The sequence below is a fragment of the Hoplias malabaricus genome, chromosome X2 (assembly GCF_029633855.1).
Source record: "Hoplias malabaricus isolate fHopMal1 chromosome X2, fHopMal1.hap1, whole genome shotgun sequence".
Taxonomy (NCBI): domain Eukaryota; kingdom Metazoa; phylum Chordata; class Actinopteri; order Characiformes; family Erythrinidae; genus Hoplias; species Hoplias malabaricus.
Genome location: NC_089819.1, coordinates 15,607,884 through 15,627,196, shown reverse-complemented (window position 1 = coordinate 15,627,196; position 19,313 = coordinate 15,607,884). Strand labels below are relative to the sequence as shown.

At 40.6% G+C, this 19,313-nt stretch overlaps 2 protein-coding genes across 3 annotated transcripts; both read right to left on the bottom strand.

Annotated features, from left to right (window-relative positions):
- Positions 1-518: 518 nt before the first annotated feature.
- On the bottom strand, positions 519-5,029 carry LOC136677052 (nucleus accumbens-associated protein 2-like). Of its 2 annotated transcripts, XM_066654418.1 has the most exons (6): positions 4,876-5,029; positions 3,655-4,508; positions 3,353-3,529; positions 3,123-3,228; positions 2,789-2,886; positions 519-1,840 (listed from the first exon to the last, which is right to left on the bottom strand). In XM_066654418.1, the coding sequence occupies exons 2-6, from the start codon at positions 4,451-4,453 to the stop codon at positions 1,299-1,301; spliced, it is 1,722 nt and encodes a 573-aa protein (XP_066510515.1). In that variant the 5' UTR covers positions 4,454-4,508; positions 4,876-5,029; the 3' UTR covers positions 519-1,298. The 2 variants fall into 2 exon arrangements, with proteins under 2 accessions (XP_066510515.1, XP_066510514.1); XM_066654417.1 differs by lacking the exon at positions 4,876-5,029 and having other exon boundaries at positions 3,655-4,695.
- Positions 5,030-6,921: 1,892 nt separating this feature from the next.
- LOC136676770 (sulfhydryl oxidase 2-like) lies at positions 6,922-19,044 on the bottom strand. The gene is made up of 12 exons (XM_066653985.1): positions 18,759-19,044; positions 15,679-15,779; positions 15,229-15,277; positions 15,016-15,121; positions 14,721-14,811; positions 14,392-14,537; positions 13,050-13,193; positions 12,486-12,615; positions 12,275-12,397; positions 10,533-10,683; positions 9,987-10,175; positions 6,922-9,420 (listed from the first exon to the last, which is right to left on the bottom strand). The coding sequence occupies exons 1-12, from the start codon at positions 19,039-19,041 to the stop codon at positions 8,918-8,920; spliced, it is 2,016 nt and encodes a 671-aa protein (XP_066510082.1). The 5' UTR covers positions 19,042-19,044; the 3' UTR covers positions 6,922-8,917.
- Positions 19,045-19,313: the final 269 nt, after the last annotated feature.

Sequence of the window (19,313 nt, the reverse complement as noted above, 5' to 3'; positions counted from 1 at the left end):
ATATTTAAAAACTTTAAGTATTAAACTACTAGATGTGTGTCATTTTTAAGCTTTGCACAATAAAAAAATTGCCCAAGTAGCAGCAGGAAACATGCAGTCTCAATCTAAAGGAGCTAGAAGGAAACCTAATATACAGCTTCAGACAAGTGTTATAATTGGATAAAAGTGACAAATCCTCTCTAACGGGGCACTTTTCCTGAAAGAGACACAAAAAAATCGGCTACATTCAGGAGTAATCTATAGTAGTTCCAAGCCTTACAGCATATGATACAAGCTTCAAGACCAGCCAAAATATGTTCACATAAATTGCTGTTAGCAACAGGGGTGCCAGGTGAAATTGGCCATTTAGTAGAGGTGTTTTGTCCCTACAATTTGAGTTTTCTTATTTATGGTCCAAATTGAAGACCTAACTAAAAGTCAGTGTTATCTATTGCCATCAATGAATACATTTTGATCATGCTGGATTGTCATATTTTATTTTTAAAGATCAAGATTCAAACATATAAAGAGCAAGACAAACATGTCCCTCAAAATAATACTTTCCTTTATTTCACTTCTAAAACCATCAGTATTTCAATTTTCCAGACCAGCTGATATGCAAAAATCAGGCAAGCATGTACTATACAGCAGCTTGAGCCCGAGCAAATAGAGAAGAAAGAGGGGGAAAAAAGAGTATGGGAGGAGAAAGTGAGAGTCCAGCATTTCTCTCTCCAGAGGACTGTTGTTCTCTGTTCTGCTTCCTACTCTGTGTTCACGTCAGCAGTCCCATAGTCAGCTCTTTTTCACTAAAGCAGCTCTCCGCTCTCCTCCTGTTATAGTCCAAACCCAGGAGTTAAAGCTTTGATATCTGAAGCATGTATGTTTTTAATGAACAGGTGCATTGTCCTTTAATTTTCTTTTGTTTTTTTGTTTCCTTTCCATGCAATGGTCCATGAACCAATTGTATTGTCTGTTTAACTCTGTGGAAGATTAGTCAGTAAAATGCTGAGCATCACATCCTTAACAACCCAGCCTGTAGGATGTTAGTATGTGTGTATTATATGTGTGTGTGTTTGTATCTGTGTGTAAGAGAAAGAGAGTATTACTTATGATAAATGGCCATTTTATCACTTACAGCTGTATGCTGATTGGTTTATTTGGCTTTGAAGGTCTTTTGATATATCCTGGAAAACTATGTCCATTTTCCCCTCATCGTGCAGCGCTTGACATGGTATTGGCATTTAAGTGGCATAAATCCATGTAATTAGTGGTAGTGGTCCTGTTTAGTCGAACAGAAGACTAGATTAGAAGGGCTTGACTCAGTGCTCTTCTACCAAGGGTCTCTCACTGTTGTGTTCTTCGGGCTGGCTTTTGGGGCTGCTGACCACTGCGTCCCCCTCCACTATCTTACTGGCTGGGTTAATGGTGAGGACAGTTCCTGCTCTCTCAGAACCATCCAGATGCCTTGCTGCCACATCCTCCGGGTTGTCCCCAGGTCGTGCTCTGAGAGGGTCAGCTTTGGTCGTCTCACCGCTGGCTCTTTCCTCTATGGTGGCACTGGGGAAGTGACCGTTTCTTAGCGTCTCTCTGCAGTCTCCATAGAGGTGCTGCTCCAGAGTGAGGTTGGACTGGGCCAGGTGTTTGAAATCAGACTCGAAGGGGAAGGAAGGGCTTGCCTGGGTCACTCCTTCCACCTGGCCCAGCACTACAGAGCCCCGGTAGGCCTCAATAGCCTCAGGAAGCATAGACTTAATCTTGGGCAGCCAGCGCTTACGGACCCTGCGGGCGTTGGTGCACATATCTGCGGCAATTACGTTCATCTCACTCTCCTTGAAGTTGGGGGCAAAGTTCTGACAGTAGACTTGAGATGTGGAGGGAAAAAGAAAAGAAAGGAATAAGCCTACTGACACTGGAATCAATCAGAAAAACTTATTTTGTAAATTATTGTAACATATGACAAGTATTTTTAATATATCACGAATTTGTCTTGGTGAATGCAGATGTACATTCTCAAAAAAAAAAAAACAGTACAGTCACTATGGTGGTACCCCTCACATTGCTGAAGTGGACTCTGAGGATACATCCTGAGTACCTTTAATTATGGAACACACTGTACCATGTTCCACTGCAGTTCAGGTTTTTAAGTTGCACTGAGCCATAAGATAATTGATGTGTATTTTGAGGGTATGTACACACTGTTAGTATACGGTTGAAATAATAATAAAAAAACATTCCTGGAAAATGTTCTTGTGTTTTATAACATGTAGCTTACAATTCAGACCAGACAAATACCAACAATTTACAGCATTGAAGGTCAAAATTAAGATATACTCAAAGGAACATTAAATGAAAAAACTGGAGACTGTAATAAATGGAATGTAATAAATGAGAAGAGGAGATATGAGCAATCCAGTGTGAAAGAGCCAACAGAGGGTAAACTGCGAATATATAAAGCATCTAAGGAGGCTTAAAATCAATAGCATATTACAAAATAAACTGAGTGAGATGCATTATGGGAATGAATTGTGGACAGTGTTTTACAGTTGCACAGTGATACAAGTTGTACTATGTACATTTATAGAGTTGTACAAGTATGCAACATGACACAAAGTGGGGAACGTGAAAAGCAGCCAAGGTAAGCTACCACAGTACATTTAACAGTATCTCACGTTTTGACTACTGTTCATCGACATAAATTAACATAACAATGTAGTTCCTGTTAATGAAAATCTAAGGGCTGGTGCCTGGTACATTTATGCGCTCCACAGTTTCAAAGGCATAGTGTCTACTTTAACAGATGCTGACTCACGTTTGACTGTGTTGAGTATGCGGCTGTCAAGTGGTTTACGATTCGGATCACAGTTTGAGGAGCGAATGCCTGTCCCACAGCTGTCTGCCAGAGTGTTCCTGCAGTCGTGATACCACAGTCAGCCACGGGGGGGCACAAGCACTAAACATTTCCACAACAGCAGCATTCATCCCGTACACCACACTGTTTCTTTGAAAGTCAAAATTTGCAGATACTTGGTCCACATTCTAAAACGACTGACACAAAGTGTTTTCAGAGATTTTTTTTTAATCTAACCAAATCACAGGCCCGGAGGTCTACGTTGTTTACACATGAGGACTGCTGTTCTACAAACCTGTCAAAAAATGCAGCAAGCAGGCGCCGGAGCAGGACTTTGTGCTTGACCCCGGCGCACAAGTGGCAATTCATCAGCTGCCCACGTGTCATAAACACACCAGATCCTTTCAACAGCACCAACAGAGAAACAATAAGGCTCCAGCTTTCCAAACATGTCATCATAGGTATGCTAGCCTACTCAGTCACTTGTTTTGCTCTTTTTTACACAATGGGAAAAAAAGGCCTTACCTGCAATCAGCTCCAATCTCTCTCCTGGATCCCCCTCTGTGTAGAGTGCTGGGTGGCAGCGGTAGCCAATCTGACTGATAAGTCCGGCAGGCAAAGCTTCTCTGTCCCCTCCAAGCAGCACGCAGAAACGGCTCTCCAGGGATGGAGGCAGGGAGGACACCTCCATCTTCTCATGCACTAGGAGAAGACAGGCAAATACACACACACACACACACACACACACAGAAGTCAGGGGCATGTTTAATCCCAAATGCTGAAACTCAAAAATCAATTTTTAGAACTTGACCCTGCAAGATATTTACTGCCGTAAAGACTGGGCGAGACACCATAGATCTTCCCGCTGGTGAGATTGTCATATGAGTCATCTTCAAAGTCCTCCTCCTCATTCTGATGGGACGTTGGGCTATCAGTGGTGGGCAAGCTGGATGCCCCAGGGCTGGAGTGGTCTCTGGATGAGTGCTCATATGGGTGGACAATGCTCAGGGTCCCATTCCCCACCCCGCTGGTGTAGAAAAGCGCACTGCCCCTGGAAGACCTGCTCCTAAGTCCCTTTGCATCATCATCAGCTTGTTTGAGCTCCCCGCTCTGAGCACACACCGGGGTCTCCAGCTTCTCCTCCTTGATTTTGCAGACGGCCGTGGGCTGGTCGCCTAGCAACAGAGCGGCGTTGTTGTTGTTGGGGCTGGGGGGATCGTCCGCCGCAGATGTCTGTGAGTCGCAGAATGGGGCATTGGCCTTGAACATCAAGTCCATGCCGCGTTCCACGATGTTCTGGATCTGCAGGTAGCCTGCCGTGTACATGACCATCAGCTGGTCGCTGGCTGTAACTGTCATCCTGCCTGTGTAGCAGAAGGACAGGATCTGCTGGAAGCAGGACGGTGCCACGGATGAGGGCAGCTCAAACAGGGCCTGGCTGCTGTCGCTGAAGAGATCACGGAAGTAGAGACTGCTAGCAGCCAGCACAGCCCGGTGGGCCTTGAAGGCCTGACCGTTGACCATGATGGCCACATCGCAGTGCTGGCCCAGCAGCCGCTGCTCATTCAGGCTGTCCAGCACTGCACTGCCAAAGTTGGGGATCTCCATGTGCAGGAGCTGAGACATCACGTCGGCTTCAGATCTCCACGGGATGTAGAGAGAGGACTTTCCCAGTGGGCATCTGCAAGAGGGGAGTCCACAGAGAGAGAGCATAAATGCAAGCATGCAAAGAGCAAGGAGAGAAAGTTAGAGATCCCAGAAGGAGAAAGACAGGGATTGACCCCCATCTCCTAAGACCGAGAACTTGCTCTTGGAATCATACAAGGAAAAAGGAAAGCAAGGCAGAAACCTTCAGAAGAAATGCTGAATAGCAGTAGCTCCCCTACCACATGCCTCCCTCTCCACCCCCTCTAGCATTAGCACAGTCTACATGTTTGGTAACTCTGACTTGCTAAGCTTGGCAGCAGCAGTAGAAGAAGGAGAAGCTGCAAACTGACCCACCAACCATGCCCTCCCCTCCCCTCTGTCCCACCACCCCACTACCTGACCTCTACAGAAGAATCCTCCGAGACGGGAGAGAGAAGGCAGACAGCTTCCTCACATTAGCTTGGCAGGACGAAGGAGAGCGAGAAAGAGAGAGAGAGGGAGTGTGGGAGAGGGAGAGAGAGAGATGTGTCTCAATCCGTACTCTCCTCCCCTGCACAGGACTTCCTAGCGAGGAGAGGGGAAGGCGAGCGTCTGTGTGCAATCGATGCACCATCTACTGTATGTCACAGAGAGGGAGAGAGAGAGGCTATAGGCACAGACACAGAGACGGGGGAGAGGGGGGTGAAGGGAGGGAGGGAGACTGAGAGAAAGTCATTTAAGGACACATGGAGAGCGAGGGGGAGAGTGAGTGTGTGTGTGTGTGTGAGAGAGAGAGAGAGAGAGAGAGAGAGAGAGAGAGAGAGAGAGAGAGAGAGAGAAAGAGAGAGAGAAAGAACATTGTGTGTGTGCGTGTGTGAGAGAGCAGAGAAAGAGAGAGAGAGAGAGAGAGAGAGAGAGAGAGAGAGAGGCTGATGCGGATAATTGCCCTGCAGAGTTAAACGCATGCATGTGCGATAGAAACAAAAGACAGGCAGAGGCACAGCAATGGCTCACTTTTATTAGAGCATCCAACGAAAGAGAAAGATGTAGGGGGTGGGACGAAAGAGGGGGAGAAATGAGCGAATTCACCTCATGTCAACCTCCTCGGCGAGACCGAAACAGGCGCAGTCACATAATCCATCAGGGGCTCTCACTCTCTTGAGCTCACTTTCTCTCCCCCCCTCTTCTCATTCTCTCCCTCCTTCTCTTTCCCTTTCTCTCTCTCTCTCTCTCTCTCTCTCTCTCTCTCTCTCTCTGCCATGCTAGGCAGGATTATTTACATTAAGGGCAGACAAATGGAGTGTGCCAGGAGAGAGCAACGCTGCAATGCAGTCCCTGTCACAGGCTGGCATGCTCAGTACAGAGTCTGCATACCCAATCAGATGTGCCAACACGGCATCAGACAGATAACAGCCAGACAGGAGGGGTGGTGTGTGTGTGTGTGTGTGTGTGGGGGGGGGGGGGGGTAAAGAAAGAAAAACACAAGCAGACTCAGCCTCCGACCTGCTTGTGCCGTCACGTCTCTATCTGAAATGGCAGACGGCAGGCTTTTTAGGCGTCCAGCAGGGCGTTTATGTGAGTTTTGTCATGATTCGTGAGGTGCACAGGCGTAGCACTGCAGTGAGAGGGAGGCTATATGGAGCACTAGGGTGGTAAAGCAGCATCACTCAGCACAGTAGTTTTGGGGGTGGGGTGGGGTGGGGGGTGCACTGGGGCTCTGCCTTTGACTCATTGCCTTTTAAGGCTAAGACGCCGATAGAGCATGAGTCAGCACTATTTAAGAAGACATGTTCAAAACCGTCTGTAATATTCTTCTCCAATATTAGAGGGAGGGGAAGAAAAATTATAATATATAAATAATGTATGTCAGACATACGCCCTTGTAAATACTGCAGGAGCCGAGCTCACTCGACTGTCTGGTCTTTTGAAAAAAAAATTATAATAATAAAACCCAGTAAAACTGTGTCAGCTAAAAAAAAAAAAGAAAAGAAAAAAAGAAAAGAGACAAGATGTTCTTTTACAAAAGCTTGAAACTTTTTTTTTTCACATCTCAGTGCTCAGAAACAAACTTTTCTCCTAGATCCAGAATCAATAATTCTTGCTTTGAGGCAAATCTCTTTGCTCAAAGTGCAGAACACAAGTGCAATAGGATGCAGCAGACAGTAGGATGCTGAAAAATCAGCATCTGTTCGGCTGACGGCTGGGATGTGAGCAGGAGATGGAGAGATTGCATGGTCACATGTATGACGTCCCCAGAGAGTAGAGACTGCAGTCTGGGCTGAGAAAGAGAGGAGGAGGCTCCACACTGCCCACTGGAGGACAGACGCAGCCTTGCCGCAGTGAAAAACGTCCTGAGAACATTGTTGGAGGGAGGGGGGCTATTGGGCTGCTTCCTTACAGTGCACTGCACGGACGGCCTGTTCCCAAAGCTCAAGGAAGAACTCAGTCTACTGTTTGCAATGTAGTCAATAATATTTTTATTTTCAAAGACAACTTACATTATCATACAAAAATTGACACAGTTCCTCTCTGAGGACAAGACCAACTACATATACACACAACAAACCCAGGCAACACTCCACACATAAAAAATACTCTGTCCTTAAAACATTTAAAATAAGAAAAAAGACACAATGTTAATTTGGAGCAGCTGAAAAGGCCACATCTCTGTGCCATTATAAACCATTTTCTTATCTTCTGTCCTGACACAGAAGCAGGAATTAATAAGGCTTTTCTTAAAAAACAAATACGGTTTATCAGAGTTACTTCAACAGAAACATGGAAAATATATAAAAAAAACAAAGTAAATCAAACCTGTTTGCAATTAATGCTGATAAATAATATTACAGCAGCACGAAAAGGGATTTACAACATTTTTGTTCAAATTGTCTGCATTTACAAGCTGATCACCCAATGAAATTACACATTTTCTGTTTATTTTAAATGTTATTTTGATGATGGGCAAAGGTTGTTTCATTTGAATGTATCAAAATACAATAAAATTAAAGCTTCCTTAAAACTGAAAGGTCTATCATATAAACAATAAAAGGACAAACACTTTCTTCATGTAGCTGTAACAGCCATTAAACACATAAGACACTTTCAGTCTCTAAAATGAATTTCTAGAATTTCCATGTCAAACATCTCTAAATGAGCTAAAAAAAATTTAGGTTATGCAGAAATTTTGAAATATCAGTGGCATATCCCTTTAAGAATTACAATAAATTCTGAGTGCAGAAAGAGGGCATGAATGACAGGTTTAAAGTAAAAAATGCTTGGAAAATGAAATGTTATAATGAAAGGTTAAAATCTGGTCTGAAATCTGTATGTGCACATCAATGTACCAATTACTAAATTAAAGAACTTAAAATAAAAAAAATAAAAAATAAAACAAGTTCATTTCAACCGAAAAAGAAACAATTCTCATTGGTTTTGATTCTCATGAGACTTAAGAGATCATTCCATTTTCATAATTAAAAATGTGCTCTTAATAAAGTGTCACTTTAGCTGTGACAGAAGAAAAAAATAAAATAAATAAACGTGTTAAACACCATAAGCAATGATATCGTTAAATGCCCTGGTGGGAAACATTACAGAGCAGAAACCAAAATCAGTCATAGGGAACTGTCAATATTAAGAAGAACAAATTACCAGAAGACAGCACTTGAGGAAATGATGATGAATGCAAGGAGACACTGTCTAAACTACACAAGATGCGGTGCAAATTAAAACCAAAATATAACACATTCAGTCTTCAATCTACTGGATAATGCTCTGACACAGATTTGAGAGTAACATTACGTTATAGATCACCAAGTAAACAGGATTAACTTAACGATGAGGTCCAGTAAACAGCATTAAGAAAGAAGCCAAAAGGTCCAAGAAGATGAGTCAATATGCAAGTCATAAACGAAACACCCATTTCTCTTTTTTTCCTACTGTAAATGCAGGGCATTGAAAGGCAGTGTTTAAAGGGTTAACGGCTAAGCTTTTTTGATTGATGACATAATGTTCAGAAATTTCATATATAAATATGGGGTCACTGAGTGTTTTAGTCCATCAACAATTCAGGGGCGCACACTGCTTTATTAAAAATCTCTATAAATAACTTTGTAATACATAGTATTTTCATAAAAATAGACCTCTGTTACCTTAGTAGTCCAGTTTTTTTTCCATTACTAAAATATTTATCACCTTTCAGACCGCATCTGGGAGTGAAAAACCTCCACTTTCAAGACGCTGGCCTCACAACAAGGCCTAAAACATTATGCTGTTTTCCTTCTAGTTGGTCTTATTTAAAATCAAGTTCAACATTTGGAGATCATCTCTTCACAGTAAATATCACAAAACAGCACAAACAATAATAAACAAATAAGTTAAAAATTTCCTTCAAACTCTGGCAGGTTGCTATTTTACAATCACTTACAATCTCTGGGAAAGATTATGGAAACCGGTGTTTGTTTGCTATACGAATGGCCGGTGGCTTCTGATTTTCCACCTCTTGGAGCGTACACGAAAGAAGAAAAACATGAGCATGAGGAACACGCAGGAGAACGCATAAAGCAGCACACACAGACTCATGTCTACGCTGGAGAAGCCCAGTCCCAAGAACGAGACACCAGTCCTGGGATCCTTCAGGATACCAGAGCCCCCATCACCGGCTCCATTGAGGTCAGTTCGCTTGAGATGTTTAGGAGAACTTTCGGCAGATGGCTTCAGTTCTTTAATGTAAATATTGGATGGCATAGCAGCTATGGCTTTGTTAGGAGCAGGAGGCCCTGGTTCTGGATGGTTATCGCTGGTGTATTTGGGGGATATGTTACTAGCACCATAGTGTCTTTTGAGAAAAGCGAGCACCATTACTTCATTCCACACGTGAAGCCCATCCTGCTCTTCATGGCACGTAGGACATAGGTCAGGAGTAGGCCACTGCGTTTTAGGAAACATGGGATCATCACTCATTGATCCTATATGGAATAAACCATAGTTAGTTTACCACAAGTTAATTCAAATACAGTATTAATATTGATTACAAGTAAGAGAGCATTCGATTAAAGAAATGGTTAAAATACATGTTCTTAATAAAATGGCTTGGTGAATTATTTGCAGTCTCAGATATTAGCAAGGAAACCTCATGAATTTTTTTTTACCGAAACACACACACACAAAAAATAAACATCAGCGAGATCTTAAGAATGCAAATACAGAATGTTTCTTTTTAGCATTCATATGTATGAGAATTAGCATTAAATGTTTGTACGTTTTAAATGCCTAAAATATGTTCAAGTAGAGCTGCACTACTGTTGGAGTTGAATATAAAACACTGCTAGTTATTTTTCAGTTAAGCTCATTATTAACTGCTTAGCCTAAAAATAAATAAATAACAGATTAATCAATCATTGCTACATTACTTGATTTCTCCAATAGTTGATATTGACAGCTCTAATTATATATTTATACACCTTAATACAATACCAAAGTGCATAGTATTTTAAAGGTGTGCACAAAGTGTATTCTATTTGTACAGCCCTACCTGCTAATCTTGCATTAACTTGGTTGTGTCTCCTCCACAGCCAGAGCACTGCCTCATCCAGAGACTTTACTTGGTTCATAGACTCCTGTGCCATTGCCTCAAAGTGCTTGCCACACTCGCGACAGCCAAAGAAAGTTACAATGTAGTGCCGCATTGTTTGAAGCACTGCCAATGGATCATCCTCCAGTGCTGATAGAAAGAAGGAAGGAAAACCATCAAGCAGGAAATTACAGCTTTGGCGTAATATAATCAGAACACAACCCCTAAAGTTTCCTTCCCAGTTTGAGCAATTCATAAGAACAGTAGAGTTGGTAAATTATGATGAAAAGAAAGGAGCAGACTACAGCTTTCTGAAAACATAAAGAGGGTTGGTTTGCAACCATATGATTTGAGTCCTAACACAAGAAATGAGAAAATCCTTTTCAAAGGATTTACAAACCAACTCCCTCTCCCTGTGCAATTTAGGGAAAACGTACTGCTTCATGTAAAAACACAAGCTCAAACCACTTGTTGGAGTAAAAGCTGAAAGCATTTGGCTGCTGGTACCGGTGTTGGCGAGAGCGTCTGGCCGGCTGGCAGCCTGTACAGTGAGCACGTGGAACAGAGTCCAGAGGGAGCAGGGATATCCTCTCAGAGCCATGCTGCTGCCCTGGCAGCCCACCCACTGCACACGCTCACTCAGGTACAGCCCTGAGATCTGACACAAAACAGAACAGTACAACTGTCACACAAGACCACTTCTTCCAGCAAAACAATACAACTGACTGTACATAAAGGTTCAAGAAAAATATTAAGCTTAAACAAGAATCATTCATTGGGGAACATCCATAAAAGTTCAAATGGACAGTTGGAATCATAGGAACTCCTGCCTTTACTTGTACTTTAGGAACTTAACTACCGTGTAGTAAATAACACACCAATGCTCAGATTTTTACATACGTTTTTCCCTCTAAAATTCACTGTAACTTCTGAATTATAAGGTTGTTAAGAAATTGAAATAACAATGTTTCTATGCCCATTCTACAAGCAAGGCAATGCTCGTGTACTCAAATTACACAGAACAAAATTTAAGACTGTAACTTTAACTCTATAATTTAACACCAGATGCATACACTGTAATCTACTACTAGTACTAGCTATAAAGCTACTAATACCAAAACTACCACATTTGATGGGGCTTGTTGTGAAGCGTTTTGGCATTAGACTGAAAGCACATTACAAAGCACGTAGCTGGGTTTCCTTCTTTCAAACATTTATTTACTGATTTTACAAGAGATCAAAGAGAAAAAAAAATTTAAACATATATAATTCAGGAACTTGCAGCTGAGTTTCAGTCCTAATCGCCAGCAAATGTTATATGCAATAAAGAAATATAAGCAGAAAAAATGTGACATGGGTTGTGTTGCAAATAAACTTCTGATGACGTGCCCTCCTGTGATCAGGGGCGGCATGAAAACCAGGGAGATGGAGAGATTTGAGTGGGCATTTGCATTTTACAGTCACTTGTATGAAAAACATACTTGTAATAACGCTTGATTAAATATTTATTGGTCGGGGCATCTGTATCATATTATAAGCTTGTTCTTAATGTTTTTATAGGAAAGTAAATAAATGCTGTGGTCTCTGACTTTTGCACAGTGCTGTATGTGTACAGCAATCAAAATAGATGCACTATAATAAAAAGCTTGGGTGGTCGTGCAGTCTGGGCCTTCAGGGTGCTGTAAGAACAAACTAACTGAAGCATAATATTTTATTCGAAAAACCCTTACCATTGCTCTTTTGTGCATTAGCACTTCATAGAGAGCCAAACTTTTCCAAGTCATTTGTGTGTAAAACTATTTTGTGATATTTGGGTGTTTTTTTTTTTAGACCTTTTTCATTCATTATCCATTTTTTTTTTTTTTTAAATCGATGTCATTTTCATAATTCGCAAAAACATGTTGCGTGGAAAACACGCTAATGTTAGCGTACATATAACAACATTTGAATTTTGACTCCTTAACAACCTCACAGTTCAGAGGATCTTTTGGCAGCTGGAAAAATGTATTACAAAACATACTCTTCATAACAATGTTATACATCACAATTTAATATTTATGACAAATTTTGTCTATTTGTCTGAAAATATTTTTGTATATTGCAGACTACACACAAATTATTGATAAAAAGCTGTTACACAAAACTGTTCACTTTTTATTTTTTTATTTAGTAGAATTTGTTTACTTCCATGACATACTTTTAGAGGCAATGAGACTTTTAGGGAAGTATCACATGTGATCATGTCTCACCCGCATATTGTTGTTGGCCAGGTCCAGGATGGCATTATAAGGGATCTTTTCCAGAGGTAAACTAACAAGCCAATCCAGTAAAGTCTCCAAAAGCTTGACCACAGACTGTCGCCCAGGAAACAGCTGTGATTAGAAGAACATGAAGCAATGAGAAGAACAATAAATTCCACAAAGGACAATGACTTCAGATGTGAGTGTTTATGGGTCCTACCTTAGCCACTACAGTGACAAAATCTTTAAAAGTTTTCAACTCTTCTCCTTCCAAGGTCTTGTGAGTTGCCAGTTCTACTCTCAGTAGGTAATTCAAGCCAGACTCCAGGTCCATCATATACACTTTAGACCTAAAGGAGAGACAAACCATTCACTGACTGACAATATTTCACGTGAGGTTTCATTCCAGTTTACTGTGCCTTGATTATCAAGTATGTGACCATTTTTTAAAAATAAATCTTTTTCACTCTATGGTCATGGCTCCCTGCCTTAATATATATATATATATATAAAACAAATCTACTTAGTGTCAACTTAAGTAACCTACACCGTATTATATCTTTTAAAACCTTGTGTCAGGTCATGTCTCAAAACAGGTTTTACTTGTGAAGATTTGTTTTGTTTTATTTTTATCTTTTACATTTTTTCAGTAAATTTGTGGCTCTTACCGACATTAGAGTTTAAATTTTAAGTTTAGATTATTTTCTCAAATGAAGAAAATTATTCAACCCTTCTCCTACTCAAAAACAATACAAAAAAAGATTCAATATAAGATCACACTTACTTGTCAAACTCTTTCCACACCTCATTTGAGGCATGGCCTTTACTACCATCGTGTGTTGGCTGTTGGACTGAAGTGGACTGCTTCCTATGCACTCCTGGCAGCATTTTGAGAAAAGAGGAGTAGAAAAAGCGAAGTCTCTTCTGCCTGTGAATACACCAGGAGAAATTATACTACATTAGACAGGACAGCACGACCCAGGGTTGGAGAACCTGCAGCCTGCGTGTACTACTGTCGGCTATATGTTGATTTTGAGTTCTGCATGAAACATTATGTGCAATCAATGTAGATGGCAAAAATGAATTGTGAAAAAAGGAGCCAACTAATCACAAGTGTTTTTCATGCTAACTTGAAATGATCAAACTTGTAGATATTACTGCTTACTGGAGTGAAATAGACAACAGTGACCAAAACCCTCAAATGTGTGGGAGCATTTCTTTGTTAACTCAAGCAATAAAGTGACAAAACAGCAACAAATACAAAACTGACCACGCTTAGCTTCGGATCAAATTTGTTATTTGGAAGAGTCTGGAGAGGAGGCATGTAGTACTGGTCAGATAGTTAGTTAGCTAGCTAATACTCATGTTTATGGCCACTTTAATTCCTGTTATGAACTGTAAAGTTATTTATTTTATCATTTTCTTTCATCAATGTATTGATAATAGTTTTGAACATACTAGAAAGATGCATGATAATAGGAGTGGTAACACGGTAAATGCCTGGGTTTTGGGCTATGTGACAAATCATTTTCAGTGAATGGGGATAAACTGGTATTCTTGTGGGAATGTTAATAAAGTGCTTTTAACACCATGGTATCATTAACAATTTCAGCTTCTGTACTGAGGGAGGCATATGCAACAGGTAGTGTCCCTGTCTCACAGCTCCAGGGTCCTCTGGATGTTAGTTCGGGACCCTACTCAGGTGACTGTGAGGAGTTTGGTGTGTTCTCCCTGTGTCCGCATAGGTCTCCTGTGGGTGCTCCAGTTTCCTCTCACAGTCCAAAAATACTTGATAGATGGATTGGTCATTAAATAAATAAATAGTCAGCAGGTGTGATCCTGTGAGTGAATGTGTCCTGTGATGAAAAGTTGGCCTGTCCAGGGTGTGAAACTGCCTTGATCCCAGTCATTTCTAATTTCCCAAAATAAGCAATCAAACAACCCCATTTAAGCACACTGTAGTTTTATACAGATATATTTGTGGTAGTTAAGTGCATAACACAAATACTGCAGCGCAATGCAAATTACAGTTAAGCTATGTAGAAAGCATTCAAACAGCATTTATAGTGTCAATACACAGACCCTCTAGATAAATGTGTATAACCATAAGGGGCTTGAATACTTACACTTCCATGACTGCGTGTGTTCCATTGGGGTGGAAGAGGTAGGCTGTAGGGACTGTGGTGATGCCTAGCTTCTCCATAAGAAACTTTTCTGAACTTAAAGCCCTCTTCACTACCACACCCTGATATGGAATGACGTCCAATATTACCTAAGCAAAAGGAAAGGCCAAAAATACAACAAAATGTTCCGCACTGATTACTTCTGAAAGCACTGCATTCATCATCATCTCCAGAAATGATGAACCTCTCTTTTCTGCACACGTTAAATGATCTGTTGTTTTGTTTCAACTTCTGCTGGAATAAAAAAACCAGCCTGCTGTCACTATCCATACCTCTCTTCCCACGTATGAGTCTCCATCCTCTATGATAACTGCAGTATAGTGCTCTGATTTCTGGCCCATCAAGGACAGAATGTCCTCAGTCCTGTGAAAAGCCCAGACAAAAAAAATAATGGATGACAGTTCCTTTTCTTGCTGAAGGTTGACTCGCTGAATGTTAAAACAACAGTAAAAAGAGAAGAGGCTGAGGAAGGGACGCTAACTGTCCAAGCGTATGTAAGTAGGGGGTTGAACTGTTCTTAAATATTTTAGTATTTTGGTATTTTGCTCAACATGCTTTTGAACAAACCTGGCAGGTTCCAGTGGAGGGCAGCTAGCAGGCCAGTCTTGTCTCGTGTGGTTTTGAAGGAAGTTTACCATAAGCTGTCTCATTGTCTGAAGTTCCCGATCAGCACCTAGCAATCACCAACATGAACCAAAACAGAATAAATGTTTATGACGTGAAGAAAACTTTATTTCAAATTTAAATTCAAACTCAATATGAAGTGGAATTTAGGTGCACCTCTGTATGTTTTTCCAATGTCCGGTGTAGTGACGTGTGCTTTAAAGTACTGGGGAAGAAGGAATTGTATTATGTAGTTATTAAGCACTTAATACATACTTTACTACTGTCATAACAAATTCATCTGAATAATTTTATGTAGAGAAGTAGTAAAAGTTAGTACAACTCAATAAAAAGAAAACAGGACATTTAGCCCTAAAACAATAATATTCATTTAAAGCTCAGTTTTCACAAAGCATTTGGATGATTATCTTATCATATCTTATTACAAACAGTACAAAAAGGACAGTTCCATTTAGCAGCCAGCTTTTTGTAGCATGGCTTTTGGGAAACATGTTCATGATTTGTGGCCTCATATTTTCTAGTACTACACATAATTATAAACAGCAAATTTACTATGACACAGAGATTTATAAATTAATTTAATTTTTAACTTGCACATTAACCTACCCGGAAAGTAGGGTAGAAGTGGATGCTAAACTCTTTACATATGTCAAAATTCTTCTCATGTGCACAGTCCAGGACTCCAATCCGGATGGCCTGGGACCAGTCTGTGGTGCAAGAAAATTCAGAATTAATTGTTAAGAGCTTAAAACATACAGTTTTTCTTGCCATCCCAAGTGTACCACTAACTTCAGATATTTCCCAAGTTTATATAAATGTATTTTTGAATAACAAAGTATTTTGTCTCCAGCCACCATCCTGTCTCTTAAGAACAGGCCTCAGCAAAAACTGAAGTTAATAATAGTGATTCATCATAGTGCATCTGGTGTGCACAATCTCAGTCATAATAATGGGTTCTGCCTATATGTTCAACTTCTTCATATCATCTATAAACACACAAAATAGCAGTAAACCAACATGTGGTTTAACCAATTAACCCATAGAAAAATATGTAATAAAAAAAGTTTAAAGGAGCAGATGGGCTGTGAAAAGATGAACCCTTGAGGAAAAACATGGCAGTGGGTGCTTTGTGCAAAATCAAGGGTTTAGGATGAAGGGGGAAAAAAAGGGGGTTACCCAAGGGTATCATCTGTCTCTAAGAAACGATCCATCCAATTCCCTTGGGTATATTTTTCACATGCTGGAGGAGTCTCAGTATTTGCTGGGTTTGCGGGGGAATGCACGGCAGGGTTGAGTGGGACAATGGGGCCATGAGACCTCTATTGTGAGGGTAACAGCTGGTAGGCGGCCACTCACGAGCCACCCAGCTGACAGCTTGTGCCAACAAAGCCAGACTTAATGCATTCAATAGCTCTCATGATTGTGTCACAGGACAGACCAAACCCAGCCCTTTCCACTTTCCTGTTCTTAAACAAATGTGCAAAACATACATTCCAACACTCTCTGTTCCTTAAATATGATATTCCAGGAACAAAGCACAAAACTTCCCCTGTATGCAAATTTACACAGGAAAAAGGCCTTGAAATAAACAATAAAAATACATCAAAAATAAAATAGCACATAGATGGTGAGCACATTCTGATGAATATATTAGTAGATGTGTAAATGATTAAACAGTTAACTAACAAATAAAAATCTGTCTGACTATGAAACAACAGTTCCTCTTGGAATGTGGTTAATCATGTATCATCAAGTTAAAAACTTGAATTTGTCATTTGTATAATGTCAGTTGTATAATTCACATACTGTAATATTTATCAAATAAAAAATAAAAATAAAATTCCCTTAAAATTGTGATAATTTATTACCATCATTCCACCCATCCCTAAAGGCAATGGAGACTTCATTAATTCATTCATTCATTGTTTGTAACTGTTTATCCAGTTCAGGGTCACAGTTGGTCTGGAGCCTTCCCGAAATGGAGAATTAACATTAGAAATTCTTTTAAATCTAGGTTTAGACAATTGTCCCTAAATGCTTCAATTTATGTATAAAATTCCCCTGAATCTCTGTCAGCTAAAGCAGAAACAGCCCCTTAAAGAGCATTCGTCCTGACGTCCTGTCACTTCAAGCATTTGAATGTCACACACATGCAGATAAATTTCACATTCAGCAAGTAGCTTACTTTTAGCAACTCAGAGACATCTTGCCAATAGTTTCATTCACTTTTTGGCCAAATGTGTTAAACCTCAGACCTTTCCAGCATCATTACCCTCGGCTGCACCCAGCACATGGTGCCTTCCAAAGGCAAATCAGCTTGACCTGTTCACACAGTTTTACACAGGCACATGGCACAGTCTAGCTCTGCATTAATCAGTACTGTCCTGGGCCTGTAAGGCAGTCTAATGAGCATAGAGGGGGTCAGGTTGGTAATCCAATTACTCATCCAACAGAGGGCATTTTGCAAACCTCAGTAAGGTGGGCTTTCTCCTCTGCTTTCTCCAAGCTGCTTACTGAAACTGCTGCTCTCCAGGTGATCATCTGACTAATCACTGGGTAATCTAACAAACAATAGGAGCACTGAGGCTTTCACACATTTGGGTGGAAACACATTGATGAGTTTCTCAAGAGTAACTGTAACTCCAACTGACCAATATTTCTGCTCTATCTTTCAAAGGGGACGTTTCAAAGGGTTTATTCATGAATTTATTGTCTGTAAACATACAAGGTGGTAACACACATGGAAGGGGTTCCATCTCAGTGCACCACACACACATTCAAATCTTTGGACACTTTTGAGTTGCCAATCGGTTATTTTCAAAGCTGCTAAATTAGAGATCAGATTAAGATTCTGCGCATTTTTATGAGAAAGAAAACACTGAAAATAAATGTGAAAACTCTTGCAGCACAATCTACTCTATCATGGAAACCTCAGCAGCTGTGTAAATAAGGCAGGCCTTATCTTCAGAAAGGTGTAGATATAGTACTTGTGCTGAACAAAGATAAAAAAAACCACAATGTTTCATTATAAAATACAATAAACAAAATGCTTCTGGACAGGCGCAATAAAACAAGACAACATTATATTACTTCATAATATACTGTACTAAAATACACACTACTGTTTGTTTACACACTCTCTGGTACACTATTTTGCCTGGACGTAAGATTATGAACACAGCCAATGTTCCAAGATATTGCATTATAGTATAGTTTAACATTATAGAACTTAAAAGTATTTTCTCTGTCACGAAACTATTTAGATAAACAGTTAACATTAGTCCATGTATAACATAATTTTAAATGTATCTGATGTAAAAGACTGATATTTCCAGAAGCAATTTAGTAAATGTCCAGGTGGTTTCAAGAGTGAAATATAGTCTCTGTCCCAGGTCTTCCAGGACATATGGGAACCGCTCATTATTTATTTTCCAGCGTCTCTTTCGAATTTGATATTCCACCTTAAACTGTGCGGGATTTACATTCAGCGGGCAGAGGCGCTCTAACGTAACAGCTGCACTATTTAAGGTGGAACTGAATTTTCGAAAATAAGAAGCTAACTTTGGCTTCCGAACTACTGCTGCTATCACTACGTGCAGGAGAAAATTCAGTGATGGCTAGAGAAGCTAGGGACGAAAAAAGAAGGGAAACAATCTGGTTTCGACCATATAAACCTGTCCACTTACCTTTCACGTCTCCAGCCAGAGCTTTCCATGTGGGAGAGTACTGGATACAGTGTCCACACCAGGAGGAGTAGAACTGGACCAGCCAGGCAGTGGACGAATTGAACAAGGTCTGCTTTAGACTCTCACTATTTAATATCACCACTGGGTCTTCCTCACTGTATAACCGTGCGGTCTGGCCGGACCTAAACACGGCCGCAAAAATAACCACTTTTAAATAGGTATTAAAGGCCATTCGGACTGAATTTAAGGTAGAACAGCCAACGCTTCTCAGTCCCGGACCCATTAACCGCCCTCCTGCGTTTGTGAGCTATGCTGCTGGAGTCAACCCGGGCGCCTTCGAGAACATCCTAGCGGCGCTGATCCCGCGCATAAAACACAGATCTCGCCTGCGTAAATTGGCGCATCTAATTCCAACTGCGCTGCCATTGAGTGAAGAGTTTGGTAAACGTACAAAATGTAAACCTTTAATGAACTTGCAGATTTTATGTTGGTGAGTTATGTTGTGTTGTTTGGTGACAGTTTTGAAATGAGTACATTCACATTAATGCAATTAAA

What these genes read in the sequence shown, in the direction of transcription:
- LOC136677052 (XM_066654417.1), bottom strand. Translation starts at nt 4,552, where the DNA reads ATGCTTGCATTTATGCTCTCTCTCTGTGGACTCCCCTCTTGCAGATGC. An exon ending in GAGATTGGAGCTGATTGCAG is followed by an intron (nt 3,229 to 3,352) that starts GTAAGGCCTTTT and finishes TGCTGTTGAAAG; the next exon opens with GATCTGGTGTGTTTATGACA. An exon ending in CATACTCAACACAGTCAAAC is followed by an intron (nt 1,841 to 2,788) that starts GTGAGTCAGCAT and finishes CCACATCTCAAG; the next exon opens with TCTACTGTCAGAACTTTGCC.
- LOC136676770 (XM_066653985.1), bottom strand. Translation starts at nt 19,041, where the DNA reads ATGGGTCCGGGACTGAGAAGCGTTGGCTGTTCTACCTTAAATTCAGTC. An exon ending in GTGTGGAAAGAGTTTGACAA is followed by an intron (nt 12,616 to 13,049) that starts GTAAGTGTGATC and finishes TCTCTCCTTTAG; the next exon opens with GTCTAAAGTGTATATGATGG. An exon ending in AGTTAATGCAAGATTAGCAG is followed by an intron (nt 9,421 to 9,986) that starts GTAGGGCTGTAC and finishes TATTCCATATAG; the next exon opens with GATCAATGAGTGATGATCCC.